Source organism: Diplotaxodon limnothrissa, linkage group LG10 (genome assembly GCF_057381915.1).
Source record: "Diplotaxodon limnothrissa isolate DT_005_m linkage group LG10, D_limnothrissa_male_GT1.1, whole genome shotgun sequence".
Taxonomy (NCBI): Eukaryota; Metazoa; Chordata; class Actinopteri; order Cichliformes; family Cichlidae; genus Diplotaxodon; species Diplotaxodon limnothrissa.
Window position 1 is genome coordinate 22,749,057 of NC_140605.1, and position 27,123 is coordinate 22,776,179.

The window sequence follows — 27,123 nt, forward strand, 5'->3', positions numbered from 1 at the left end:
AATTATTATGCAGCACAAAGACCGTTTCAATCATTTCAGCACCGAGGACAGCGCAGCATTTTGAGTAGTAGTACTGAGTGTGTATTAAACCGTGGATGGATATGTTTGGATGACTTTATGGATGGATTTGGTCCTGCGTGCTCCAAACTGTATCTAAGGCCTGCTGGTTGACCGGTCGACCCAACGGCCTTGGCTTTGTCCCATCCACTGTGAACGCCAGTCCTCGGGCTGTTTCACGGTCTTCTCATGTGGCTGCCTGGATAAAACTCACGAAGCCGGCCTGGACGGTCCGAAAGAGGAGCCAGGTTGGCAGAGGCTCCCGATGACACAGCCTAGTCTATCCGATCCTGCTGCCTCTCTGGTTCCCCAGACTGTGAATAATTTAGCACCACCGTGGCAGGCATCCATTACCACACTGGCAGGTTCTTATACATTACACAGATTAAAACAGCCAAGGACTTCTCGACCCGGGCAAACTTTGACTTTCAGACTTGGTTGCGAAGAGCATGTGGCCTTAACTCATATTTGCGAGTGTTGCGTTCAAATAACTCAACACAGACTCATAGAGATACCTTTAATGATCTTCTCCTGGCGTAATTCAAACGCAGATATACGTCCTTTGAACGATAATTTGTTGTCTATTCTAAAATATTAAACTAAATATTTTTTAGTTTCGAAAATTTAACTATAATCTTCTGCATCATTGACAGACTATCCGCACTGTATGTGAATACAGGCTTTCCACATAGCCTCTGGCTGAAGCGTGATGTCACAAAGCACGCCTCTCAGACTTTGAGAAACTTTTCACTTTCAGCAGAAGGAAACGCCCTCAAAGTTTCTTCCTTTTAAATGCATTAAAGAGATTGACCCCTGATTGGCTTTTTTGAGTCTGATCGCTCGTGCGATACTTTTAGTTACCCAACGTGTTATTTAAACTGAGTTGTGAACACGTGAGATCTCACCAGAAGATATCATTTTTCATCAGCGTGAGAATAAAAATCAGATACAAGAACCTGAATCTCCGCATTAGTCTGTAGAAAGCATGAAACCCCTGCTTGCTGTTACACTGCTGGGGTTATTCATAATTTAGTGGTCACTGTACTATGTCATCTTTGCACTCTTCATAGTTTGAAGATGCCCTGGCGTGTTTTATAAAGAGCTTTGTCATATTTGCAGCACCACCTCTCCAACGTGTCCCCACACCACGCCATCAGCACCGCCCATCCATCTGGCCAGGCTACATCTGGAGCTCAGTTCCACCAGACGATCTAAATACTGTCACAGCCTTCATTACACACCGTGATGAATAATTTCAGGAAAGAAACAATAAATAAATAAGCGCGCTACCAATCAGCAGCTTACTTTTGATGATATAATTAAATACACAAGCACAGTCAATTCTCCCAGTGCTTGTTCCTTCACCTCCCAGTAACCAGGTCAGAATGAAATCTGGAATGTTGAACTGTCAAGCCCTTCAAGTCCTTTCCCCTGGGACGAGCTGGAAGTTCTTGCATTAAGCTAAACAGATTCTGAGTGTTTTCACTTGACTTCCTAAAGTAAGAAATGGTCATGCATTATTCAGTGATATTTTAATATGTCGCAGCTGCTCTGTGGTGTCTTCACTCAGATGCGTTGGGATTTGCTTGGGAACGTATCAAAGTGGACGCCCATGACCATAACGGCTTGTCTTATTGGCTAATTATTAAGCCATAAATCAGCTTTGACCCTACTTTTATGTAACTCGATCTCCTTTACAAATGTTCTTTTTAATATTATCCTTCATTGTGTAATATTACAAAAATAAAAATGCAAAAGTTGTTTTCATGTGTTCTGGAAATTTATGAAAAAAAATCCCATTTACTTATTCACATTATCATTATCACATAGCGACGCTGGGGCGCTGACCCATCTTACTTTAATTAATGTTCTTTAGGATGCTTCTCAAACTTGACTGTTCCTTAAATGAATCACTTTACTCTGAGGTCGCACAGTTAATTATCTGTTAGAATCAAACTACTTTTGCAATTAATAACTTGAAGTAATCGTTTTCCGTATGATTTCAGTTTTTCATGTTATTTTGGAGGAATTTTTTGGCCCGCTCGATTTTACAGTGCTGCTTCAGTTCATTGAGGGTTGTCGTTTGTTTATGCATGACTGTACAGTTGAGCTGACATCTGGACTTTGACTGGGCCGTTGCAGAATCTCACTTCTTTTTTTCCTCAGCTGTTGTGCAAAGCTTTATCTGTTGGGCAGATGGCTTCACATTTTACTCTAGAATACTTTGGGATACAGAGAAGTGACTGCAAAGTGCACAGACAGTTGGTATGCTGTTAATATGTTGTGCTTAATTTTTTGCATTATGGGCACACACTCCACTTTTGTTTCCCCTGGTCAGAGGACTTTTTCCCCCCAGAAATCTTGTGGTTTGTTCAGATCCAATTTCTTGCAAACCTAAGCCATGCTGCTATCTTCTTTTCAGAGAGAAGAGGCTTTCCCCTGGCAACCCTTCCAAACAAGCCACACTTGTTCAGTCTTATTCTTAATTGTACTGTCATGAACTTTATTATTTAACATGCTGACTGAGGCCAGTAGAGTCGGAGATGTAGCTCGTGTTTTTTGCAGCTTCTCTGTGTATTTCAGTCTGACCTTGGGATAAACTTGCTGGGACCTCCACTCCTGAGATTAGCAGCTATCTTGAATATTTTCCACTTGTGAATAATCATGTTGATGGCATGATGGACTTCAAAATACTTGGAAATAACCCCATAACACTTCCCAGACTAGCATGGTGGCACGCACTGTTTCATTACAGGAAGAAGGTCGGGAGTTCGACCCCACAATCTGCCTGGGGCCTCCCTGTTTGTTTGGGTTCTCTTCTGGCTTCCTCCCACAGTCCAAAGACATGCAGTGGAGATAGGTTAACTGATGATTCTAAATAGCTCATCGGTGTGAATTATTGTCCATGTTTCTGTTAGCCCTGTGTCAGGCTGATGACCTGTCCAGGTTGCAGCCTGCCTCTCACCCTATGATAGCCGGGATAGGCTCGAGCTCTCCCACCCCCAATAAAAAGAGCTAAAATTTTGACCCAATAACACTTGGATAAATGTGAATACACACGTAGAGTAGAATTTCAAAGTAGGTTCTACCATAAGTAAATTCAGTGTTATAAGGGGTTTAAGTGTCATTTGTGATATGCTTTTCTGACACTTGTACGTCATCAGTGCCTTCACCCCGAACTTTAAGCATAAATTGCAAAAAATGCCAGATGTAGCAAAACAAAATTGTCAGAAGGTTTGATAAACACACCATTTAAAAAAAGGTTAATGCACTCATGCATCAAAGTACTTAAAGTATAAGGAAAAAATCTAATGGCTTTCAGTAATTCCACTGTTTAGTCATAACATTTGATGTGTTTTAAGCACAGGTATAATCTTTAATGCTATAGCCTAATTATAAGTACTAATACTGCAGTGTGAATTATTTAATTACCGAGCACATGCAAGAAGAATGAGACCACACAAGAGAATAGGTTCATATTTTCTGGAATGCTTTTGCCTGGAAATCCCCCCCTTGCCAATGCTGACATGTTTTCATTTTCTTTACCTTTTCTTTTCCCTCCCAGATCCAATTTATATTTATGTATGTTTTCTGTTTTTTTCCCCCCCCCTCTTTTTTTTTTTTTTTTTTTTAAATGGCCTTATAAGCACCCAATTCCTCCATCTTTATTGGCAAAAGCAAACATGCTAGTAAATTAGAAATCCATTTTTACAAACAAAATACATGAAGAAAATACATCCACATCCTGCAAATATAAACAGTAACAAATCCAAAACTATTATCCAATAAACACTTTACATTTTTTACACCATTGTGTGATAGTACAAAAAGTGGGAGACCTTCTCTGAATCCTCACTCACACAAAGCAAGAACCTCGCCAGTATAGGTTTATCCCTTCAACCTGCCAGTGACCTCATTAAATTTAAAAAACAAAACAAAAACATCACATGAGAAAATCATAATGAAGTACAAAGGGAAAAGCAACAGCCTCTCCTCTCACACACACATCATTCTGACGCTAATGCTGGAAGTAAAAACATCAGCTTTGGGACAATGAGGTCGCTGGCAGGAGGCGTCTGAGTATCAGTCAACAGTCAGATATGCAATCCACACAAGAGCACTACCAACATTGTAGGTGGGAGGAAGATCTGCACCCTTTTAGATGTGGTGCCAGCGTGCATTAGGGAGCAAAGAAAACCAATTGTAATCACTGACTGAATATATGACCACGCAGGCCAAAATGTGCATTTATTTTTATTTATTTAATATATATATATATATATATATATATATATATATATATATATATATATATATATATATATATATATATATATATATATATATATATATATATATATATATATATATATATATATATATATATATATATATATATATGCGCACATGCGTGTAGAAATGCGCACATTTCTACACGCATGTCTTGTGTAAAGTCTGCACAGTAATAAGTTAAAGTCTTTCTTCTCCTATGGTGCTTCATTCAAACTGGATATGATCAGTTTAGCTGAGTTACAAAAAGCATAAATCAAACAAAACGTCATTAAGCTGCATGTAAATGCATCTGGTGGAAGGGACAGGACTAATTCTTTAACCAAATACATTTGTATGTGAGTTTTAATGGTTTTTGATTCCTCCCACCTTGAGGATTCTAAAATACAGTATATGGGGGGGAAAAAAAAGGCAAAACAGAAAATAAAAATATTTATCATGAACTCACACACTGTGGTTTTACTCACAGAGTGGCTTCGGAGCACAGTTTGACAATATTCAGATAGAGGCAAAGCTGCACTTAAGCTAAATCAATGTTGTTACGGGCATGACTCAGTGTCTTTCAGAGTGTTTTCCACAGCTCGGAGCAGCTCTTATATTTCGTAAACAGACAAACAAACAAAAACCTACTTAAATGACAAGTTTAGTCAAATAACAATATGAACTGGTTGAAAACTGAAAATACAAAATTCTTGCGACTAAAGCAGAGATACTAAGCTCTCCTGCTCAACATTTTCTACCTGACACAACCTCATCAGTCGTTAAACCCCCCCCAAAAAAAAAAAAAAAAAAAGGGGGGGAAAAAACAAAACAAAAAAATATTAAACTTAGAAAAAAAAAAAAAAAAAAGATCAGTAATTTCTCTTTCAAGCATTTACAAAATTTACAAAAGTAAATCACGTCCTGTAAAAACTCAGCAATCCGCTGACTGTGTAAGGCAAAGAAATTATTTATATATTCTTTTTTTTTTTTCTTTTTAAGCATTACATTCAAACACCTGTCTATGGATCTCACATTTTTGAAATGGGTGATCTGATCTTTGTCCCGTCAGGGCCTCTGAATGACCAAGTGACAGAAGAAAACAAGTGAAAATGTTACGCACTCTTAGCAGATGAACATTACAACATGTGTTTGGGTGTGTATTTACACAGAGTGGCACTGGACAACTGAGTGAGCAACAAAATACAAGTGTGTGGGGGCGATTTTTTCCTGAACATGACTACATGACTGTATATGAAGTGCATGGAAGTTTGTAAACATTGATTGTGTTTTTTTTTATTGCACTGGTATCCTATTGTACCTGCACTGGCTGTATGGCCACGGTGCAGCATCTCTATGGGTCTGTCTGTTTATTAGGAACACCAACATGCATGTGCACTGGCAAATATTCATACCAGCACACATTTAGGGAAAAAGAAAGATGCAATCCTTTAACACGTTGGGCTTTACCACATCAAAACTATGAGCGAAGTGAAAGCTGTACCATACTTTGCCAATATCGGTACGGCACAGTGCATTTATGCAGTGTGGAAAAAGAATAAATAAATTTCTCTGTGGTAGCGGCAGAGAACGTTCTGTTGGTGATGGAATGGCTGTCCCTGAACGGAGGACAAGATTCTACAAAAACTGGTGAGAAAAAGAGCTTAAATACAGTATGTATAAAAATACCTATTCACAGTCGACACAAATGTTGTGCATTACTGATATTGTCCATCTGGTAAGCACACAGAAACTTACATAAGTTTTTCTAGCTATAAGAACAACTAAACATGTATCTTTCTCAGCAAAAGTGAGATGTTTTAAACAACTGTTTAGTTGAGGGATACAAAAAACTGTTGACCATCTACACTTCTTTTCATGTACAATAAAGTAAAGACGTTTTTTTCTTTTACTTTGATTAGAGTCTAAAATTACTTTGAAAATACTGGAAAGGGAAAAAAAAAATGCGAGTTCCTTTACATCAATTTTAATCTGCGTGGGAGTGGGAGTGGGGGACCACTGATTCTGACGGAGAGCAGTTAATGATAATGACGAATGTCATTATCGCCTCCAAGATCGACTCTCGTACTCATCGTCTTCATCGTCATCCTCTTCCTCCTCCTCTTCTTCCTCTTCCTCCCCAGGTAAATACGAGCTAGCTTCCTTCTGTAGAAATAAATACCATGTTAGCATTTATATTTATGCTTTTTCTGGAAACTTTAAGTCAGCTTTCCTCCTGGCAACATGCATGTTTAGAACACAGCAAACAGAAAGTGATTCAAAGTGTAGCAGAGGGAAATTATTTAGTCTGATATTAGCTATTTTTAATAATATTGTAACAAATAAAAAATGTTAGGTAACTGTTTAAAGAAAAAAAAAAAAACAATCCAAAAATATACTGGAATATCAGATTTTAAAATCACCAAATATTGGTACTGATCTTAAAAATCCTATAGTGGTCAGACTGCCTGCTTCTGATATTTCTTATGCTTTAGATTTAGACATCCTCCATTCTATTGGTTAGCCATCGGTGAATCCACCATGACAGGTGACCTGCTGATCAGTCTCAGGAAATTAATCCTAATCTCTGCCAGTCAAACTAGTCTGTAGACCTGTCCAGAAATCTGTCTGTTTCAGCTCCTGTGATAAAACGTGATGAGCATGAAGTGGCTATAAGTAGATCTGCAGTCAGAGGAAATCTGACCACAAATCTCTACCTGTGCACAGACACATTTTCAGAATGGCAACCGTACCTTTAAAAACAAAAGTTACATATAAGAAATGGCACAACCTCAAAGGAGGAAACAAACCCCTTAAATAAATACAGCATAAGGATTTCACCTGACAGTAATGCAGTTTTACTCATGGGGCTAAGATGCTCTTAGTACTGAGAGGCTAGCACTCCTTTTCCTTTGGGAGCTGCTGTTAAAAATTAACAAGCAGCAGAAAGAAATAACCAAGTAAAATTTTGTGAATGTAACTAAAACTTCAAAAGTTTCCCCAACTCAGATTTTCAAGTTGTGTCGTACACAACGCCCTTTCCTTAATTTGTTTTAGTTACTGGGAAAACATGAAGCTGTGTGTGTATTTGTCATACCGCACTGTCCTCATCTTTAGCCTCCTCTTCCTCGGGCTCCGTTGTAACAGAGGGCGTCTTGGGCTTGTACCAGGAAATCTGCAGAACACGACCTTTGAACTTAGCTCCCTGGTTTGCTGCCTAGAACACCAAAGAGAGGTACAGCTCTTTTAGATGCTATACTGGAGTATTTTAATTATTTTAATGTATTAATTTATTCTATTATTATTAGAAGAGGATTAGAGGAAAAGCAGCAAGATTAAGAGAACATGTAGCCCATACACATTTGGAGCCATGTGACTTACATTCTCTGCTTCACTCCGTGTCTTAAAGGTCATGACGACACTGTTGGCGTCTTGGTCACGGAGATCCTCGATTTCACCAAATTTCTAGGTTTAAAAATATCAGTTGGCCAATCAGGATATACTTATACACATCAAAACATTTATGACTTATCACAGGGAAAATGATTCACTTAACATATCTAAAAGATATAAGAGGGAATAAAGTGGTATTTATTACTACAGTTTTTATTACTTAGCAATAACATCGTGCTGTATTACTGGAGGGAGAGATCCTGCCATATTCTTACCACAAAGTGCGGCATTAGCTCTTCTTTTTCCTCCTGAGTGACCCCTAAAATAGCCAGGGCTCTGGGTCTGTGATCAACCACCATACGGTTCACAGCCCCGCCGCGCGCCATCATTTCCCGGTTTCGACTCCGGCCACGGCCCACGTGCATCGCACCAGGATCTGGGCCCAGCTTTCCTCGGCCGCGACCTCGACCCGCTGGAGGCCAGATCAAACCCAAACGTGTTGCCTAAAGGAGGACAGAAAGGGCGGTTGACTGGACGCTGTTTGATTTCAGTACACAATTACACACCACTGTGTGTCTAATTTATATATTGAATAACTGTAAAAAAAAAAAAAAAAAAAAAAAAGTTTATGGAAAAATACAAAAACAACAACAAAAAGGAGCAGGCCATCACAACCCTTCAGAGCTGAAACATTTTCTACAAACCCTTACTCTCTCACTTTCTGCCCTTTACCACTAGTTGTCACTCCTCCATTTTTAAAAACATCTCCTTCCTTCTCAGACACTCCACAAGCTCACAACCACTCTCCCTTTAATTGTCATCCTGCGATTTTCTTACAAGGACCAGTGTCTCAAACTTTAATGAGGCGCAGCTCCATCAGTGTAGGACGTGTGTCTTATTTGGCTTCGTTAGCAGATGTTCCTCTGGGCTTGCTTAAGTGGCTGCAGTTTAATGTGCAGAAGGCGGGCCGAGTTTAGATGGATGGGGGATGCATATCCATTTTTAAACAACTAGCCAATTTAAGACCCTGGGGTTAAAGGAAAAAAAATGCAAAGCAGGTTGTTGCTAACAAAAGCTATGTTGTTGTTAGCCTGATCTTAAGCCACAGCCGTCTGCGTGCACAGCAAATTTAGAGGATAAAGAAGAAGAAAACACTGTGTGTAACACCAAAAAATACAAATAAATAACTGTATGGGCTGCATGACCTAACCTGAAACCTAATTAATGACTTTTGGCAGAATCACTGGGAAGATGTGTTATTTATGTGTCATTGCTCACTTAACCAGGAAACCACGCTAACTTACAAGAGACCTGATCCAGAATGAATGCAACAAAGATGAGGTTAAATGCAAGTTATAGAACATGAAATATAATGTACAAATACTCCAAACAAAACTGCAATACTAATTACCTCAAGAAAAGCCACCAATTCAGTAGATAAGTGTGTGTAAGTCTACCTCCTTACACTTTGATGGAGTGTAGTAATAAAATGCTGTTTAATCTGATGTGTCAAAACCCCGAGGGGACTACAAAGCAAGCATCTGGAGGAGTGCGTCTGGCAACTACTGGAGCCGACTAAGATAACAGTACAGAGGTAAACTGAAAATTTACCATAAAACTCTTTTTTTTTTTCATTACTGAATACAATTCAAGTTTATTTATATAAGGCCAGTTCACAAAAACAGTCGCCTCAAGGCAATTATGCTGCAAGGTAAAGACCTTGTGACGATAGTGTGCAAACCACAACAGTCGGTCCCCTATGAGTAGCGATTGGGGTAAGCGGGAAAGAGAAACTCCCTTTTAACAGGAAGGAAGCAATAGGTCATTTACATCTTGTGTAGGTGTCTTGTGGTATCACCAAGACGTTCGCATCAGATTCATTAGGACTCTTACGAAGCTTCGAGCTGAGCGAATAACACTAAACACAGCGGATCTGGAGCTTGTGCAGAAACTGCAGGATCAGGTTCCAGTTATCACAGTCAAATAAAACAAACAGAACATAGATGGTTTAAAAAACAAAAACAAAAAAAACCTTTCTGCCTGACACGTCTGACAGAACACAAATAAACTAATGAATTTAATATATTATTTGATTTATTTTAATCGGTGGACAGATACCATCTCTTTCCACCCCTTGCAGAACAGGCTGCGACTATAATCTCATCTGCACACTTCCTCTAAGGCATTTCTTGGTATCACATCCTCTAATTCAGTTCTCAACGAAAGTGTTGATGATGCAAGATGCTGTCAATGATTAACTTTGTGTCTGTTTCTATCCATGTGTATTTTCTGTGCGTGTGTGTGTGAGAGAGAGAATGTGTGTGTGTGTGTGTGTGTGTGAGAGAGTGTGAGTGTGAGTGTGTGTGTGTGAGTGTGTGTGTGTGAGTGAGTGAGTGAGTGAGAGAGAGAGACACAGACAGACAGACAGACAGACAGAGTATTACCTCCACCTGTAGCTGCCCCAGTTTTCTTTTGAGGTCTGTTGTATCCTCTCCAGAGCTCATCTTCTTGTGAAAGTCCAGCTCAGCATCTAGCAGCTCCTTGTGGGCCTGATCGCATGTCATAGAAAAGAAATTTGTTTACTTAATCCAGAGAAGCAATTAAATACACAAATATCAACTTGTGTTTACAAATAAAGGAGGGGGGGGGGGGGGGGGGGGGGGGGGGTGGAGCGTGCTTGTTGGTCTAACAAGGTCAATCAAGACAAAACTGTGTGAATCGAAATTGTGATTAAAAACCAACCCCCCCCCCCAAAAAAAAAAACTTTATTCCTATGCACCCAATATTCAAACAGATCCTCTACTTCGGTCCTGTACAGAACCAACATTGACTTTTTGATCTTTTTTTCAATTTTTGCAAACTTAAGATTAGTGTAAGAACCGTTTCTTTCAATATGGATTAAAAGATAAGCATTCCTTGGAATTTCCAGGAAAAATAACAACCCCCCCCCCCCAAAAGAACCATTTTTTTCATTGCATTCAGACTAAAAAGGACCCAATCCCAGGTATAGGAACTCATACAGCTGAAATTTGAAAAGGGCCTAGGACTAGGACACAACTACATGCAAAGAGGAGAAAACGAATGTGAAAACAGCAAAGATTTGTTGAGGCTGAGCGGTTATTGGTTATTCACTTGGTATATAGTACCTGTGTGCACATATCCTGTATATACGTAAATGTCTATACCTTGTGGCCAAGTAGTTTTAGAGCCTATAGAGAATGTTTTTTGACACATTTTGGTTTAACATCAGTGGAATCCTACGCACTCTCACCCCCCCCCTTGATGCGGTCAGCACACTCGAGGCAAGCTGTCTAACCCTAAAAAGAAGAAAGAAATGTACTCCCCCTCTCCTTTACCAGTGGCTCAGAGATATTATATAGTTCTTAAACTTAGAAAACACAGCAAATATTTTTAAGATATTATAAATTGAGATCTGGAGGGTCTTTCTTTCTACTGCTTAATAAAGACCCCATAAATACATTAATCCACCAGCATCTAAGGTTTAGAGTACACAAAATGTATATAAAAAAATTTAAACTCATAAACATCTACCTACTCAATGTATGCAGTTTTATTCTTCATATAAAAATGTTTTTTATGTGAAGAAACGCCTTTTTAAAAAGGACCTGTGAAGTGTGAAAAAAAGGCAAATAAACAACTCTACCAATGTGTGATATAATTTTCGGCCTAAATTTCCCGCCCCTACTCTCAGTTACGTACAAAGACAAAAAGGAAGCCAAACTTACATCAGTCTTGGTTTTGGGCTGGCTGTGGTTAGTTTTGGCGCTTGAGACCTGGGAGGCAAGGTTCATTTCATTCTGGAGCTGGGTGATCTTTTCCGTTAGTTCTTTCAGCGTTTTCATGATGTTGGCCCTCTCTTCAGGTTTCATGCCTCGGTTTTTCTCCAGCCGACTTATCAGCGCCTGGAAGGGCACGAAAAATGGTATCAGAAAGAACGTTGACAGTACACTGGAGAAAAAGAGGAAGGATTACAGATAAGAATAGTTTCAATGTTAAATGTCTTACTTTCTGACACTCAATCTGTTTCTCTAACATCTCCTGTTTCTTCTTTCTCATGTCTTGCTGGAGTTTTAGTGCCTCCTAAAGGAGGGGAAAAGAAAAAGGGAATCAAAAACATTCAAAACCCCCTAAACAGTTTTCTCTCTCAGTGGTAGTAGCCTTCTTAGCTGTGGCTCCTGAGAGAAGGAAATGGCTTAGCTCTGCTATTCTTTTAATGGTCAAAATGCGTAACCAAGTTAAGCAACGTGCCTGCTTTTTCTTGAGAGCTTCATGTGCTTCCAGTGCTTTTCCCGTTTTCCCAAGGCTCTTTGAGGAAGACTTGGCGGCTGTGGAAGTGTAGTGTCCCTTCAGGGTGTTCGTAGTAGCAGGCACCACCTAAGGAGAAAGGTGGAGGGGCAAAAAAAGGAAAATTAATATATAATTAATTTCTTTACAAATACAATTTTAGCTAACAAACACACATAAATCACTGTGAAAATGTTGTAACACACGTGCCATCATAATATTATACTTTTGTATATTATATAATATCCACTTTGCCTGATATTGTCTGCAAGATAAACTTAAAACATACAGCAGCCGTGTCCGTGTTTGGATTCAGGTTGTCCGACTTGGCATTTGTCGTGGCCCCAGCTGTTGCAGACAGATGATGCTTGGGTACAGTCTTGTTCAACACATAAGCAGCTGGATTGTGCTGCTTGATCCCCTGCAGATAAAACGAGTGAGGGTAAATCAATGGATATTTTAAAAATATATATAAAATTGTCATCAAAGGATTCTCAATGTCTCCGCTGTTAATACCAACTTTATGCATGTTGCTGTGCTGCAGCCCCTGGTTGGGCACTGACCCGGCAACCTGGCTCCCTGAGCTCTGCTCCTGCTGCTGAAGGCCTGTGGCATTAGCACCAAGCTCGCGGTGCCAGTACACGCGGATAAAGCGGTTGTTAAGGACCGCTTCTGTGCTGGATATGGCTCGTCTGGCTTCTTCATTCTTTGTGTACTGGATCAATGCTGCCTCTGGGTCTCCGCCAAACACAACCTGGATTGAGAGTGCACGTGCAAGTCCGTAAATGTTTTGAATTCATTCTCCTGCAGGCCTAATGTCTATGAACTTTGTGGGGAGCACTCATTAAAAAAAGCAAAACAACAACAACAACCAAAACTGGATGCATTTTACCTGTATATTGACGATGGTTCCAAACTTGCTGAAGTGCTCGTTGAGTTTGGTGATGTTGTTGAGCTCGCGCGGGATCCTGCGCACCTCCAACTTTGTGTTCACATAAAAAGTCCTCTTGGGAAAAGCACCCTTATGCTGGTTGTTGAAGCTTGGCCTAAAAAGAACATTTCAGTGCTAACATCACTAATTTGGTAGTTTTGTTTTCATAAAAAAAATAAATAAATGAAGGAAAAAAGCAGATGAGTTAATCAAAATTTAGCGATGATTGATGATCTGGGATTCAAGTTTTGGCCATATTATGGTTTTATTTAAAGAAGACTACTTCCAACCTACAACCTGTATGACAGTTTAAATGTACTCCAAGTAGAGGTAATGCAAAGAAATCCTCATGACTGGGATGCTTGTATCTACCTGCTTACAACTGAGACAACACTTGCTGCTGACCTCCTGAGCAGTAATAAGTAATGGGGTGAGGCACCAACTTGATTACATTTCAGCTGGCTACCGTACTCCAATTTCTTCACATAAAACAAAACACTGTGCAGAATAAATGACATCCTAAATCAAATATGTAGATTTTTTTTCTTTAATCTCTTACTTTTCCATCCAGGGTTTTTTAGGTGCTGGCCCTTCAGCTGTACTGGGTCCCATGGTCCTCTTCCTGCTGTCCTGCTCTGTGTTGAAACGGGACACGTTACTTCCAGGAGTGCTGGGTGCAGTAGCTGGCTCTGTCTGGATCACTATGTTGGCAGCTAGAAGATACGCAAGAAGTCAAATCAGTCTGAGAAGGTCAATTTCCCAGGATCAGGTTGAATTAAAAAAAAAAAAAAAAAAAAAAACCCTGTAAATGAGGTTGTTACCTCTGGAGCCTTGACCTTCACTGGAGGTGAGGCCAATGAGGTTGGAGCGTTGAGTCTGCACCCGGGGAATAAACTGACGATATGGGTTACGTCCTGCTACAGTCAGGCCTGGAGATTCTGGGTTGTAGCCTTCTGCATCGTAGTTGTCTAATGTGTAAAAGTGAACAGACGCACATACCGTTAGGGGGGAATATGAAAACATTTAAAAATATGAAAAAGTGAATACAAGCAAACATATTAATAAAAAAAGAATCTTTGACTTTAAATGTAACCACTGAATAGGTAGCAACCTGTGACATGAGTTTAACATGTAGTCCAGGATAAAATTTATAAACAAAACCTACAAAATGCGAGAAATAAAAATTACAGTTATTGTAAGTGCGCAAAATAACCCAGCAAGAAACAAACAAAGATAAAAATTAACAACCAAGATGATGCTTTTCATTCTTATCTACATTTGTGACACACAAGTGCAAAATTATCAGAAAGAGGCCCTTCACGGCAGTTGTGGTAACAGATCACAAACCCAAAGTTTGCAAATACCAAATAGACCAATTTCTTTTTAGTTCTTTAAAGTCTTTTAAAGAGTCTGTAACTGAAACCCTCATGTGCATAATCATAGCAGGAAGCACTCAACTAAATGAGTCATGACAAAATTTCCCAGAGATGCTTGGTTTTTTTGTTTTTAGGTTAATACACAGCGCTACCTTCTGGTCCACAACTGTTACTGCAGGCTCAAGAAACACATGCCAATTGTGCACACAAACACACACGGCATACAACAACTACTTTACAGTGACAGGAAACAGAAACAGAACCAAAAAGTGTTTTGTTTTAAATAACCCTTACCATCTTAGTTATTTTAGATATTTAGTAAACTAACCTTTATCATACTGTAACTATTAAAGCACACAGAAATGAGAAGTAAAAAAATAACAACTCAACAACATAAACACACTAAAAGGAACACCCAAATAAAAAGCAACACAGCAAAATCTCTTCCAAATGCACAGTCCCAATCTGAAAAGCAAAAGCAGCCCTGCTTACATTCAGACTGGACATATTGGGGACGAAGAGACACAGATGAGGTCGAGGAAGGAGGTGGAGGAGGAGGAGGAAGTGTAGGAGGTCGGCCCACACCAGGCGGTCCGACGGGAGGAGAAGAAGTGATTGCAGATTGGTGGTTGGGGGTATCAATCCCACTGGTTGCTATCAGTGGGGGTCCTGAGGGAGACACAAGCCCAAGCTGATGTCTCAGGTACAAAAGGTCATTATAGTTAACTACAACTAAAAGCTAAAACTAGATGTGAAAGAAAATAAATTAGTCAATTAAATGAAAACTAAAAACTAGATTAAACAAAACAGAAAGTTAAAACCAACTAAAATTATTTTGTGAACTGGGAAAATTAAAATGAAATAAAATGGAGTCAATATTACAACAAAAACTAAATGTGGCGATAAAACTAATAAATGAGAAAAATCAACTCTGGAAACTAAATGAAACTCAACTGAAATCAAAACCAAAAAATCAAAATGAAATAAAAATGACCAAAAAAAAAATAAATAAATAAATAAATAAATAAAAAAAAAAAAAAAAAGGAAATGACAAAATGCAAATTTGCAATGACTCTATAGTATATTACATGTATAGTATTAAAGAAGTATTTCAGTGAAAATCTGACTGCTTTAATATAAAAGCAGATGCACCAGGAAACTGCGGCGTCTTCTCGATAGATTTGCTTAAACTTTATGACACACTATCCATTTATCAAGTGGAAGATAGAAATCTCATAACTTTAACAGCCTTAAAAAGTAGCTGAAACAATAAAAGCCTATCAGGTCAAATGTTTCAGTCATCACCCCCCATGTTTGAAATATATATTTAAAAAAAAAAAAAAAAAAAAAAAGGCAAAATATTTTTTTTTATGTACTGTTTATGATCAATGGGCAGCTATCTACTGTGTAGCACGTCTACTCTAAACGTATGTAGATACATAAGATTTTTGCGCTTTGGATTTAAATACATCTTTTTAAATCATCATGATGATTTGCAAAAACAAAACACAGCCAGTGTGAAACTGATCGGCAATAGTGCAACTCAAAGGCAGGAAGATTGCACAGGTTGATTTCTTCCCTTGAGAAATTCAACAAAAACTCTTTACAACTGAGCACGTTGTCAAGTCGGGCAAGTGTTTTCACTCACTCACACATATACATACATATAATATTGAAGACAGCTGCTTTTCTACACACCAGAGTGGTGACATCTCATTCCAATTAGGGCTGGGCCATATTATACCGTTCACGGTAATACCGGTATAATGTTAGGCAACGATAGGAAAATGAAATATCGTGATAGAATATGAGTAAAACGCGCATGCGCAGTGCCTTTGTTTTCATACGCACATGGCCGATTGTTGAGTGAAACAGATGAACCAGAATTGGTTTGTAAAAATGGTGCAACTTCAGTGACGTGGAACTGGTTTGGTGTTTGTCCGTCAGATACACGACAAAGCACATTTTTTTGCAGAACATGCAAGCGGTCGTCGGACTAAGATGCCCTTAAATCTGGGAGTAATCTGGGTCCTAAACTCCGTATACTTCAGGTCAAACGAACACTGCAGCATCACTAAGAGTTAAAAACTGTCTAAATTCTTTCATCTTTAATAAAACGATCAGCATTGCTGCTTTACCAGGTGTAACTATGAAGTTTAACTTCCAGGCATCCATGAAAACAAAATGTATTACATTTAACGGAGTTAGAAGCTAGCAGGAAGCTAGCGGAAGTTAGCTCGCTAGTTTCGCTAGTTACCTAAGCATGATATTGCATGTTCTGACTGAGAGATTTCTGAAAAAAATCAAACGTACAGCTCTGCTATCACTTCCAACATAAATGAAGACAGGAAACTAAACAGCAGTGACGTTTGTAGGGTTACTGAAGTTGGGCTAGCTGGTATATAATTATGTGCTACGTGATCGCTAGCGACACAGCTATGTTAGCATAACATAAACAGTGAAGCTGGAGGACGAACACTAACACTTTTCCACTTATAAAAGTTAACGTTAAGGTTCCTCATGGTTAGAGACAAATGCAATCACATGGCAGGATGCTGTAAAAGGACCAATCTTCAGTCAGGAGAACAACTGAGATAATCCATCCACAATACGAGGTTAGTCATTAATATACTGCAACAACATGGGAATAGAGCCGCTGCCAGAGAATTCAACATTAATGAATCAATGGTTCAGAAGTGGAGGAAGCAAGAAGAATGAGTTTAATAAAGTTTGATTTATCTGACTGCTTTGTTTCGCTTAATGTGCCTTATAATCCCGTGCACCTTATGGTCCGAAAAATGCGTACTGCACACTGCAGTTTAATGTTGCAAAGCACCTCTTTTTAAGTTCAGTGAATATTATACATGGTTATGCTCAGGATATGTCAGCCCATTTCTACTGGAAATGCCTTTTGGTTAAACTTTCAGCAAGGAATTTGCATTTGCACTGTTACATTTTTATAAAGCTTTAATGTACATAAAAACCAGCTTTTTGTTTAAGTGAAAATAAATGATAGGTTGTCTTTTTGCGCTAGTAATGTTGTGGAGTTGTATTTTGTCTCGCATCAATTATATCGTCAGTTATATCGTTATCGCAAATTTTCAAATATATATCGTGATAAATATTTTTGGCCATATCGCCCTGCTCTAATTCCAATATACCGTTCATTTGAATCTTTACATATTTAAAACCTCTGGTGTCGTCAAATCAGCCATCAGAGTAAGGAGTACAGTGTCACATTACTGAGGCCACGATGTCTTACATGTGACCTGCTACACTTTCAACACATCGCCATCGTGTGTGAATGGGTGGATGACTGGATATGTAAAGCGCTTTGGGGTCCTTAGGGACTAGTAAAGCGCTATATAAATACAGGCCATTTACCATTTATTTACCATATTAGTTAGCTGGATTTTGTTGTGAGTGGGGACAAAATTGTTTCTAAATGAAAACGATTTATGATTTAATCCTACTTCTATTATATTAAAGAGATGTTTGTTAGCTCTCAAACATTGGGGAAACTCATGCAAAAATATCTTCATAAATCAATGATACTACAGGCCAAAGGAAAGGTATGTATATTGTGACCAGACTGAAAAAGGCCAGTGGAAGAACAACGCGTCTCACACAAAACCAAATGTTTGAGAGAGGAACACGGTTCTTCTGGCTTCACTATTTTGTAGATGCAAATTGTAAAACTTCGCAATATGATGAAGCACAAACTTATGGATTAGAGGAGCATTAATACTCACCTGTCATAGGGAAAACACCTGGTGGTGGTGGCTGGCCATAGGGTGGCATAGAAGGCATCCTGAGGTTGGGAGGTGGTTCAGTGATGGGGGGCATGGGCAGCCCGGCGGGTGGCAGAATCGGTGGGGGTGGGAATGGAATAATATTTGGTAGATTGACATCGTCGACTATGAGGGGGTCACTGCCGTGATCATAGAGACAATGGTCACCACGGACACAAAATCCTTTTTCTGTGTGAGGGAGAGAAGCGATTATTCATAAATATCGTACACAACATGGAGTTTATATAAACTGCTGCTTTACAGTCACAAAACACACATGCACACACACACATTAATAAAGCCAAACAAACAAAAAGACACCACACACAATAACATAAAAAATTCATGGGAATTAAACAAAATGAATAAACATCTAAGTTTAAAGCAGCCAAGTCACACAGTTCATGTATTTACACCAAAGCCTCATTAAGGAACTGGGTCCCAAGTGGCTGTGTTTGAGCACTGTGACAGAAAGCAATGTACTTCAGGGACAGTGGGTAAGTTTAAACTCTCCTGAGCCTCAGTGTAGAGGGGAGTGAGAGGGAACCAGCTTGCTTTTCTACCTTTCACTGGGGACAAGAGGATGAGTGCTAAGCAGTGGTCATTAGTGAAGAGACCAAACAAGGCACAGAAGCCTCAGGGGAAGAAAAAGGTAGTGTTTAAACTAGAGACTTGAGCAAACTGTACAACAGCCGTCATAAACTTAACATTTCCTTTAAATCTCATCAAAAAGCTCCAGTGTTATTCTGATCCCCTTTGAAATGCACAGAAAACATCTCCCTAATGCTACTGGGCTGTAGCAGATAAAAGGCTCTCAGATGGAAAAATAAAAAATAAAATAAAAGACACGCAGACACACGAAATGACAGAAAGAAGGAATCAAAGGAATTGAGAACAGGATGATTAACTCTGCTCCTACCATCGTAATCCCTGCAGCGCTGTTTGAGTGAAGCAGCCTTGCTGAAAGGTTTGCAAACACCATCTTGCCTCGTTCCGTAGTAGCTAGACCAGCTGTCTGTAGTGCTGTCGGGCAAGTGAGCCAGTGTTGCTACCGGTACACCCCCAGCTCCTGAAGACGAGGAAGAAGAGGAAAAGGGATGCAGAGGTGTGTGTAAGGGAAGGAGAGGTGGCGGGTGCTGCTGCTGCTGCTGCTGCTGCTGAGAGCCAGATGTGGTGGAAGAGTTGTATCCGTCAGTGTCCTTCCTTTCTGCCTCAAACTTTGACTTGAAGTCTGTTGAAAACAAGTAAATCACATAAATCATTGTGTACTGTATCATAGCTGACTTTTAAAAGCACTACATTAAATGATAGATTACAAAAAGAGGGAAACTTGTAATGACAAAGATGAGCAGATTAACCTTGGTGGTAAGAAGACCAATCCCAACCCATGTTGTTGAACCCCCAGTGATAGGACTGCAAAGCTGTCCACATTCTCCCTTCCTTTCTACCAACTCCCAGCAACACTGTCCAACAATCCGACAGGAATAAAAACGAGAGTCGGCTACATCCGTAATTTCTACAAGTCTTCTCATCTAAAGCGCCTCACACCAGCATGTCTCCAACAGCACGTCACCGTCACTAATGCACCGTTTAGCAGTGCTGACGAGAGATTCAGGAGCTTCTTCGCGCCTCAATCTTTGTTCCCCTGTGCTGTTGTTGTTATTGGTTGTGGGAGGGGGGACTTTCTCACCTCTGCCTCCTCTGTGCTCCCTATCCCTGCTCTTTCCACGACTGCCGCTCCGGCTGCGGCTCCTGCTGTAGCTTCTCCCGCGGGGGCTGCCCCTGCGCCGCTCATGGCGCTCCCGGTGGGAGTCGCTGCCGCTTTTCCCGTGCCGATCAAAGTCACGGCGCTTGCGCTCGTCTCGCCTCCTCTCATCGCGGTTCCTGTGTGGATGATGAGAAGTTAGAGGCGTTGCTGATTTTAAATGTATAAATCACACAGGAATACTTCACAGGTTTTCAGACACGAATGTGGGTCTTCTTATAACAAATGAAGACGCAAGGATCATTTCTTTCTGTGTGTCTTTAACATAACATGAACCCTGAAATAATGATCTTTGTTTGAGAGAAGTACGCTTTTATCTGAAACAAGTTATTAGGGAAAGGCTTAATTACCTTTGTTTTATGTGTGCACAATCCCATTAAGTCCCCAAATGGGCTGTTTGTGTTAAAACTATTGGGAAGTGCTTAGTTTCATTAACAGAAGCTTTTCACAGCAGAAGCTCAAGAAAGTAAAATAAAGTAAAAAAATTAATTAATAACAACTTAATTTCTAAAAATATGCAGAAAATATACCCTACATATTAAAGACGTAACTCTTTTCAAATTACGTTAATTATCGTATATCAGTGAATGAACTCTCCCATCTGCACCCAACACTAGATATGCCACAGCCAAGGGACACATTAGTGGACACGAGGGCCTAATCAAGCCAAAAGCAGGACTTGGAGGGCTGGAAATATAGCTGCTTGGTAAGATCGCTATACAACTACACAACATCAATATGTACTAAACAGTTCAACAAGTGTGTCCTACCTGCAAATGTTTTAGCTGCTTATAAAGACAAAGTTAAATGCAAGCCATATACCTGGATTCATTGAAGTCAGAGCGATTTCTCAGAGGACTTCTCCTTCGCCTGTTCTCTTCCTCGGGTGTTTCAGCCTTGAGGGGGAAAAAACAAAATAAACAAAACAAAAAACATCAGCTATAATATAACTTTAAAACTTAGGCTACGTCCACAAATACATGGGTATTTTTAAAAACGTAGCTTTTTCAATGCGTTTGGGCCTTTCTTTCACACGCGTTTCTTCCAGAAGAATGGCGAGATAATTTTCACAGGTCGAGGATTTCACTTTGGCTCTTTGTGAGCTACTTCTGCATTTACATGTGGACGGAGATAATTTTAGAAAACTGCACGTGTGGACGAGATATTTTTTAATTTTTTTTAAATGAAAATGAGAAATCTCAGTTTACAAAACTACCCATGTACGTGTGGACGTAGCCTTAATAAACAAAAAAGCATTCAAAATAAGTGATTTTATCAAAAGCTTTGATTTCAAATTGAAATGCCCATTCCAACAAAACCACTCAACCAGTTTAAAAAAAAAAAATTGTGTGTGTGTGTGTGTGCGCGCACTCATTTTCAAAAGGCGAGCTATTCAATTTCAGGGTGTACCTCAACAACTTCAGCCTTGATTGCAGGCAGTTTAATCTCCTCTTTGGGAGTTTCCTTGGCAGCAGGATTTCCCAGGTAGTTCTTGGTCGTCAAACATTCAAAAAGCTTATCAACAAATCCCACCGTCTCTGCAAGGACAAAATTAATCACGAGAACACATTAAAAACTGCATGCAGTTTTCAGTCTTGTGAAAAAGGGCCAAAAGTCTAAAAGCATAACACACACATAAAAAATAACACATATGAACACTGCATCCATGACATGTGGGAAAGCTACCTGATTAAAAAAATGTAACATTAAAAAATTCTAAAGTGATCCAGGAGACATATGTAATAACCATCAACATGTTTTCCAACTAAATTAAACCCCTAAACTAATTTTAATAGTGTAGAGCTAAAAATAAAGAGACTGAATCAGGACACATCACACTGGATACAGAGTCACTATCAAACGATGCAACACTCCCTCTGGTGGCCACATGTGGGGTCCACAAATGGCATCCACGAGGAAGATAGCATTGCTGATGTTCCACTTCAAATTTAAGACTCTATACATTTCATTGTATTCTGCCTGCCTCACTATATTTATACAGGTGATATTTCATTAACATGGCCTGTTACAGAATGCAGGCTACATCAGTGTGACTGTTAATGGGTAATACATATGAGTTCTGGGGGCTGAAAAGCAGTTTGTGTTGCAGGTAATGGCTAACATTATCAGTTTAATTGAAGCCAAGACGACACATCAATTGGATCAAATGCTTCTGATCAACTTATTTCCATATTGGTCATTTTCTAGCCTCAATCAAGTTTTTTAACATTGTTAAGACAAAGAGCCTGTTTTACTATATCAAACAAGTTGCATAATTTCAATATTATTTATGATAACCACATGTATTCCATGTTTGAGCTACTTAAACTATATAGTACAGTCTTGGTGGCATATGAGGGGAAAAAAGAAAACTAAATCCCCTCTGCAGGGGTACTGCATTTTTTGTATGCAGGGAAAAAACTTCTGATCTGTCTAAACTTAGCAACTAATTTTTAATAATCAGTTTAGTCACTGACCTCGACAATGCCACCAGGTCTGATTCCCAAAGGATTTGTGACCTAACTGCAAAGCCTCTATTGTCTGACATGTGCAAGGGGAGTACGAATAAATCCCTTGTTAGCTTAATGATGGAGCAAAAGTTTTTCCTCCACCTTAACAAGGAAGAGCTACAAAATGTCAAAATTGCCTGCTGACACATTAGCAGAAAAGCTTTATATAAATAAAATAAAATGTATACCTTTTTGTAGGAAGACATCAAGCTGATCAGCACAAAGTGCTTTCAGTTCCTTCTCTGGTTTGTCCTTCTTCACAAGAGCAACTACATAGTTGGCTAATGCAGAGGGGTCAGCATCACATCTGCAGATTAAAATGTATATATTAAAACATATCTATCTATCTATACACACACTCATTCATATATCTAATAAGAAAAAACTGTTAAAACTGAGAGAAATGTTTTAGTTGAACCAACTGAAATATAATGCATATCAAATTCATTTACATATCTATGTATGCAAAGCGTAAAATTCAAAGGGGGACAGATCATTGCCACAAAACTTAAACAATCCACCAAATGCATAAAGTAAAAGAAAGGTTATTATTCTTATAGGAAGGAAAGGAGTACAGGTTTCCATGGTAGCATTTCTTAACATTGGTAATATAGCTTAAAATTTAATTATGATTAGGGCTGCCACAAACGATTATTTTGATAGTCAACTAGTCACTGATTATTTTTGCGATTAGTCGACTAATCAGATCATCATCCATTGGAGGTAAAACGTACAGCTTATTGCACCAGCAGCATCTGCTCTTATATAACTGTCATTAGCTTACAGCTTTAACTGTTTAAGGTATGTGCTAACTAAAAATAAAGACAAGATGATAGTTTATTAAATTGTAATGAAATTTGCAGATTGTTTCGGTGAAGTTTAATAAACTCCTTGCTATCTAAAATATAACAGGACACCGGAGTAAATTCTCGAGCATCTCACACTTCTGATGATCAGCTGTCTGCTTGACGTTTATTCAGCTGTGTAAAAACTATAACTTTAATCTCAGCCAAACCGATTTACTCAGGAACAAATAAAATACTAAAAAAAGCCAAACAATTACATTTTTAAGTTATCTAAGTGACTCATATATCATGTTTAACCTGAGTAGCGAAAGACGGCGGTGGGTTTGAAAAAGATTTGCCGGGAGTCCGGTGTTCTCACGGCTCTAGTTAGCCTAGCCCCCGGCTAGCTATCGAGCTAGTGGGTAACAGACGTCTCCGAAAACGTCGGAGCGCTTTTGAAAATATGCGGTGTCTTGATAAACTGAGCAGATATTTGAGGTTTACACAGCTACATTCTCGCCTGAAAATATGTTAAATGTTTATTTTGTGACCCAGAAAGAATAATAAGAGCAATATTAAAACTAACTAGCTGCCACCATTGTTGGAAACTGCGCTGGGCTGCGCTATGAATTCTGGGACGCTGCTTCTTCTTCTTCGGGGTTTAACGGCAGCTGGTATCCTTGTACATGCAGTGCTGCCATCTTCTGTTTCAGTCCGTTATTACACTCTTAAATCCTGCTACTTATTCCTGCGTTTTTCAGGATCTTACAAAGCTTCAAACGACGCGTCGACTATTAAATCAGTCGTCGACGATTTTGATAGTCGACGTAATCGTGACTAGTCGACTAATCGTGGCAGCCCTAATTATGATTACAACTAAGTTTGATGACCATTCTTTGAAAACTGCACATTCTTTGAAAACTCTGATGTGCTACAATGCATGCAATGTAGGGGGTTTTGAGCATGTGAAAGAAATGACATAGGGCAGTGACTATGTCTGAAGTGTCGTTGTGGTTTGGCTTTTTACACAAGCGTTGCAATTCACTGTGTTACAGCTGGTCACTCTGGTCACCCTTTCTGTGGGCATAAAAAAAATGCTCAGATGTTCCTGCAAAGTAAGCTAAATGTCAAGACAAAATGAGGGACATGTCAAGGTGTGTCTGTCTAACTTACTGCTAGCTTTTCAAATAAAATAAAATTAAAAAAAAGCTCAGTGTTATCTACACTGTTTTTAACCTTTGCTTACCCAGGAAAATGTGACTCTTGAGATTAAAAATATCTTTTACAAGAGTGTCCTGGCCAAGACAGACAGCTGCAAAATCAACTAAGTTCCATAAACTATTAACACACAAATGAATGCAGAAAATAATACATAAATTAAGTACAGGAAAACAAAAGTGATACAAAATAAAATACAAAAACAACAAAATATGTAAGCTTCAGAGCCCATAAAGCGTAAAACACGATCATTATCGTCTTATGCTCACTGGTATACAGTTTTGCTGCAGTTTGCATCATGTGCTCACAATAGTTATTAGCCATCAAACCTATTTTATTCTTTTAAACTGAGCCAATGGTTGAGTTTGTTTGACATGTTTGAAACATTACAGTCTCCTAGGGAAAAGATGTATGCATCTTAACTAGATGGCTTCTTCTGCAGTTACGACCGCTGTCTTCTTAAGAGTAATTTGTATTTATGCAAACTGACAGGATGAATTTGTTATACTTCACTGCAAAATGCAAGTAAAAGTCTGTGGCTGGTTTTCAGTATCAAAGTTATCAGACATATAGCACTGGACCAATGCATTATGAAGCTCAATAAATCAATTAACAGCAGAGTAATCTTTGCAGTTTGAGCACGAATGCCTTTTTTAAATTTAATATAAAGCCTGGTAAAACGATTTCAGTGCGTTTACCTGCACTTTTTCAAAATAATTTATGAGTTTAAAAGTTCCACTTACACAACATTTGCTTTTTTAAACTTAAAAAATAGAAATCAAGCTAAAAGATCTCCGAGACTGTCAGCTATGGAACTACTGGAACCTGGACTTGCGTGAAGTGTTTCCAGCTGCGCGTCATGTAGCTGGAGTCGAGTGTTTTAACCGATGCATGAAACTATACATTTTTAGACATAAGTTGTAACGGCCACCGTTTTCTTTGTGAGGATTTATTACACAGCGTGCTGCGGGGAAAAGCCTGTTCTAACGTTTGAGTCTAAGGTTTATTTTTTAAACACCTGGCGGCTCTTTTTTTTACTTCCCATCCTTAAATAATCTGCTCTTTCACGTGATTCAGTTTATTTTGAAAAGTCTCAACAGGATCTTGAGCTTTATTGTGAAAGGTTTATGTGGAACATAAACAACCACAACGCATAAAAACAGGCGCTTGTCCATCCATAGTGTGGTTATATAAAATATAAGAGAAAAAGAGAACTTTAAGAAATTAATATAACCACTACAGTGACCATCAAAACGATGAAAATATATTGCCGTAAACAATTTATTTTGCGACACCACGAAACAAAGGATAGCGTAAAATGAAACGATAGACGTTTTTATAACATCATCCGATATATATCGTTATATCGAACAGCCCTAAGTTCAAGCAACAAGCTGCTAGTAGTTAATTAACTGCTGACTCACTAAAGCTACAGTCAAATTTGACCCTTAACTACAGGATCATTGACCATGGAAATTCCCAATGATTAATAATTACCAACAATATAAATGTAATAACAATGTGAATGAAACTATGCCTACTTGAACTCCAGCCTTTAGTTAAAGCAGCTTAAATACGCCTCACTTTGGCTCTGCAAGGACTTTTTCTCCCCTATGCAAAAAACTCCTTATTTTTAGAGGATGAACCTCGGACACACAACGATAATATTGTGGAGTTACTCCATTAGTTGATTAAACAGTGACTGTGTGTTGTCCCAACAGCACAAAAAAGAGAGGGAGGGGGTAACTTAAATCCTTTAATGCACTCCATTACCCATTTGAGCTCGTCAACATATTTAAAAGAATTTTAGGATCTCGCGTTAGCAAAACAGACAAAGCGTAACGCTTACAAAGCATGTGTTACTATGGAAACTCCAAAGGCAAAGTATTTGTGTGCATTTAACTATGAAATATGTCGAGCTAATAGCTACAGTTTTAATTAGTAACTTTTCCCAGAGATACAACAGCTGTTTTAGGCAAGAGGGGCTACACGTTGAAGGCTAGGAGCTTGCTACAGAACTGTGATAAAGTTACACTACCGTGCGCCAACTGCGTTCTTAACTACCATAGTGTCAGAATCAAGAATTCGCAGTGCATCAAACGCAAGCAAACTCGCTAAATCATGCACAATCATTACTAATGAAAAGTAAAAGTGCCTCTCTGTGCTTCGAAAGGCTAACAAGCGATGGTTAGCTACTCGTGCAAGAATCTGCCATTGATGCCAGGCTAACCCAGCGGCTAGCAGGCTAAAGCAGCTACGTAGCATGCACGCTAAATGTCATTTCATTTCAATACTCACATCGGCTCCAGGAGCTTTGCCAGCCACGATTTCAAGGCTTCAACATTTTCTATGATCATTGTGAGAAGGACTACAATACTGTCTACAAAAAGAAAGAGCGTTTTGACAACCCTACTTTCATCGTCTATAAATTTATAAGCTTTAAGGCCTTCTGTCTCTCTTCACAGGCAGGTCGTACAAAATATTTTACGGCATGGCAACATGGTCAAATTGTCGTAACGCAAGCACGACGGCGGATGTTTATTATGCATTTAAACAAACAAACAAACAAACAAAAAAAAGCCGCACATATGAGGGCTTGTATTTGTTTATCAAAGTAATTAAGATTAATAAATCTTAGCTATTCTAATTAATGTGCAAATACAACAGATAGGTTAAGATACGTCTGAAAAGTCAGATGGACTACATTTCCCAGAAAACCAAGC

The 27,123-nt window shown here is 39.0% G+C and overlaps 1 protein-coding gene across 1 annotated transcript; it reads right to left on the bottom strand.

Moving 5' to 3' along the window:
• Positions 1 to 5,151: 5,151 nt before the first annotated feature.
• On the bottom strand, positions 5,152 to 26,862 carry rbm27 (RNA binding motif protein 27). The gene is made up of 21 exons (XM_085364612.1): positions 26,699 to 26,862; positions 22,586 to 22,704; positions 21,298 to 21,425; positions 20,710 to 20,783; positions 19,813 to 20,006; positions 19,042 to 19,353; positions 18,084 to 18,311; positions 14,824 to 15,000; positions 13,777 to 13,923; positions 13,515 to 13,668; positions 12,917 to 13,070; positions 12,545 to 12,778; positions 12,314 to 12,445; positions 11,989 to 12,114; positions 11,746 to 11,820; positions 11,466 to 11,642; positions 10,164 to 10,268; positions 7,995 to 8,222; positions 7,708 to 7,791; positions 7,424 to 7,543; positions 5,152 to 6,492 (listed from the first exon to the last, which is right to left on the bottom strand). The coding sequence occupies exons 1-21, from the start codon at positions 26,755 to 26,757 to the stop codon at positions 6,388 to 6,390; spliced, it is 3,132 nt and encodes a 1,043-aa protein (XP_085220738.1). The 5' UTR covers positions 26,758 to 26,862; the 3' UTR covers positions 5,152 to 6,387.
• Positions 26,863 to 27,123: the final 261 nt, after the last annotated feature.

Bases quoted from the DNA above. Each gene is read 5' to 3' on its own strand.
- rbm27 (XM_085364612.1), bottom strand. From the start codon at position 26,757: ATGATCATAGAAAATGTTGAAGCCTTGAAATCGTGGCTGGCAAAGCTC. The intron at 20,784-21,297 runs GTACACCCTGAA...TTCCCCCTCAAG, and splicing joins TCAAGGCTGAAGTTGTTGAG to GCTGAAACACCCGAGGAAGA. The intron at 8,223-10,163 runs GTAATACTCTGT...GTCCTCCTTTAG, and splicing joins TGGGGCAGCTACAGGTGGAG to GCAACACGTTTGGGTTTGAT.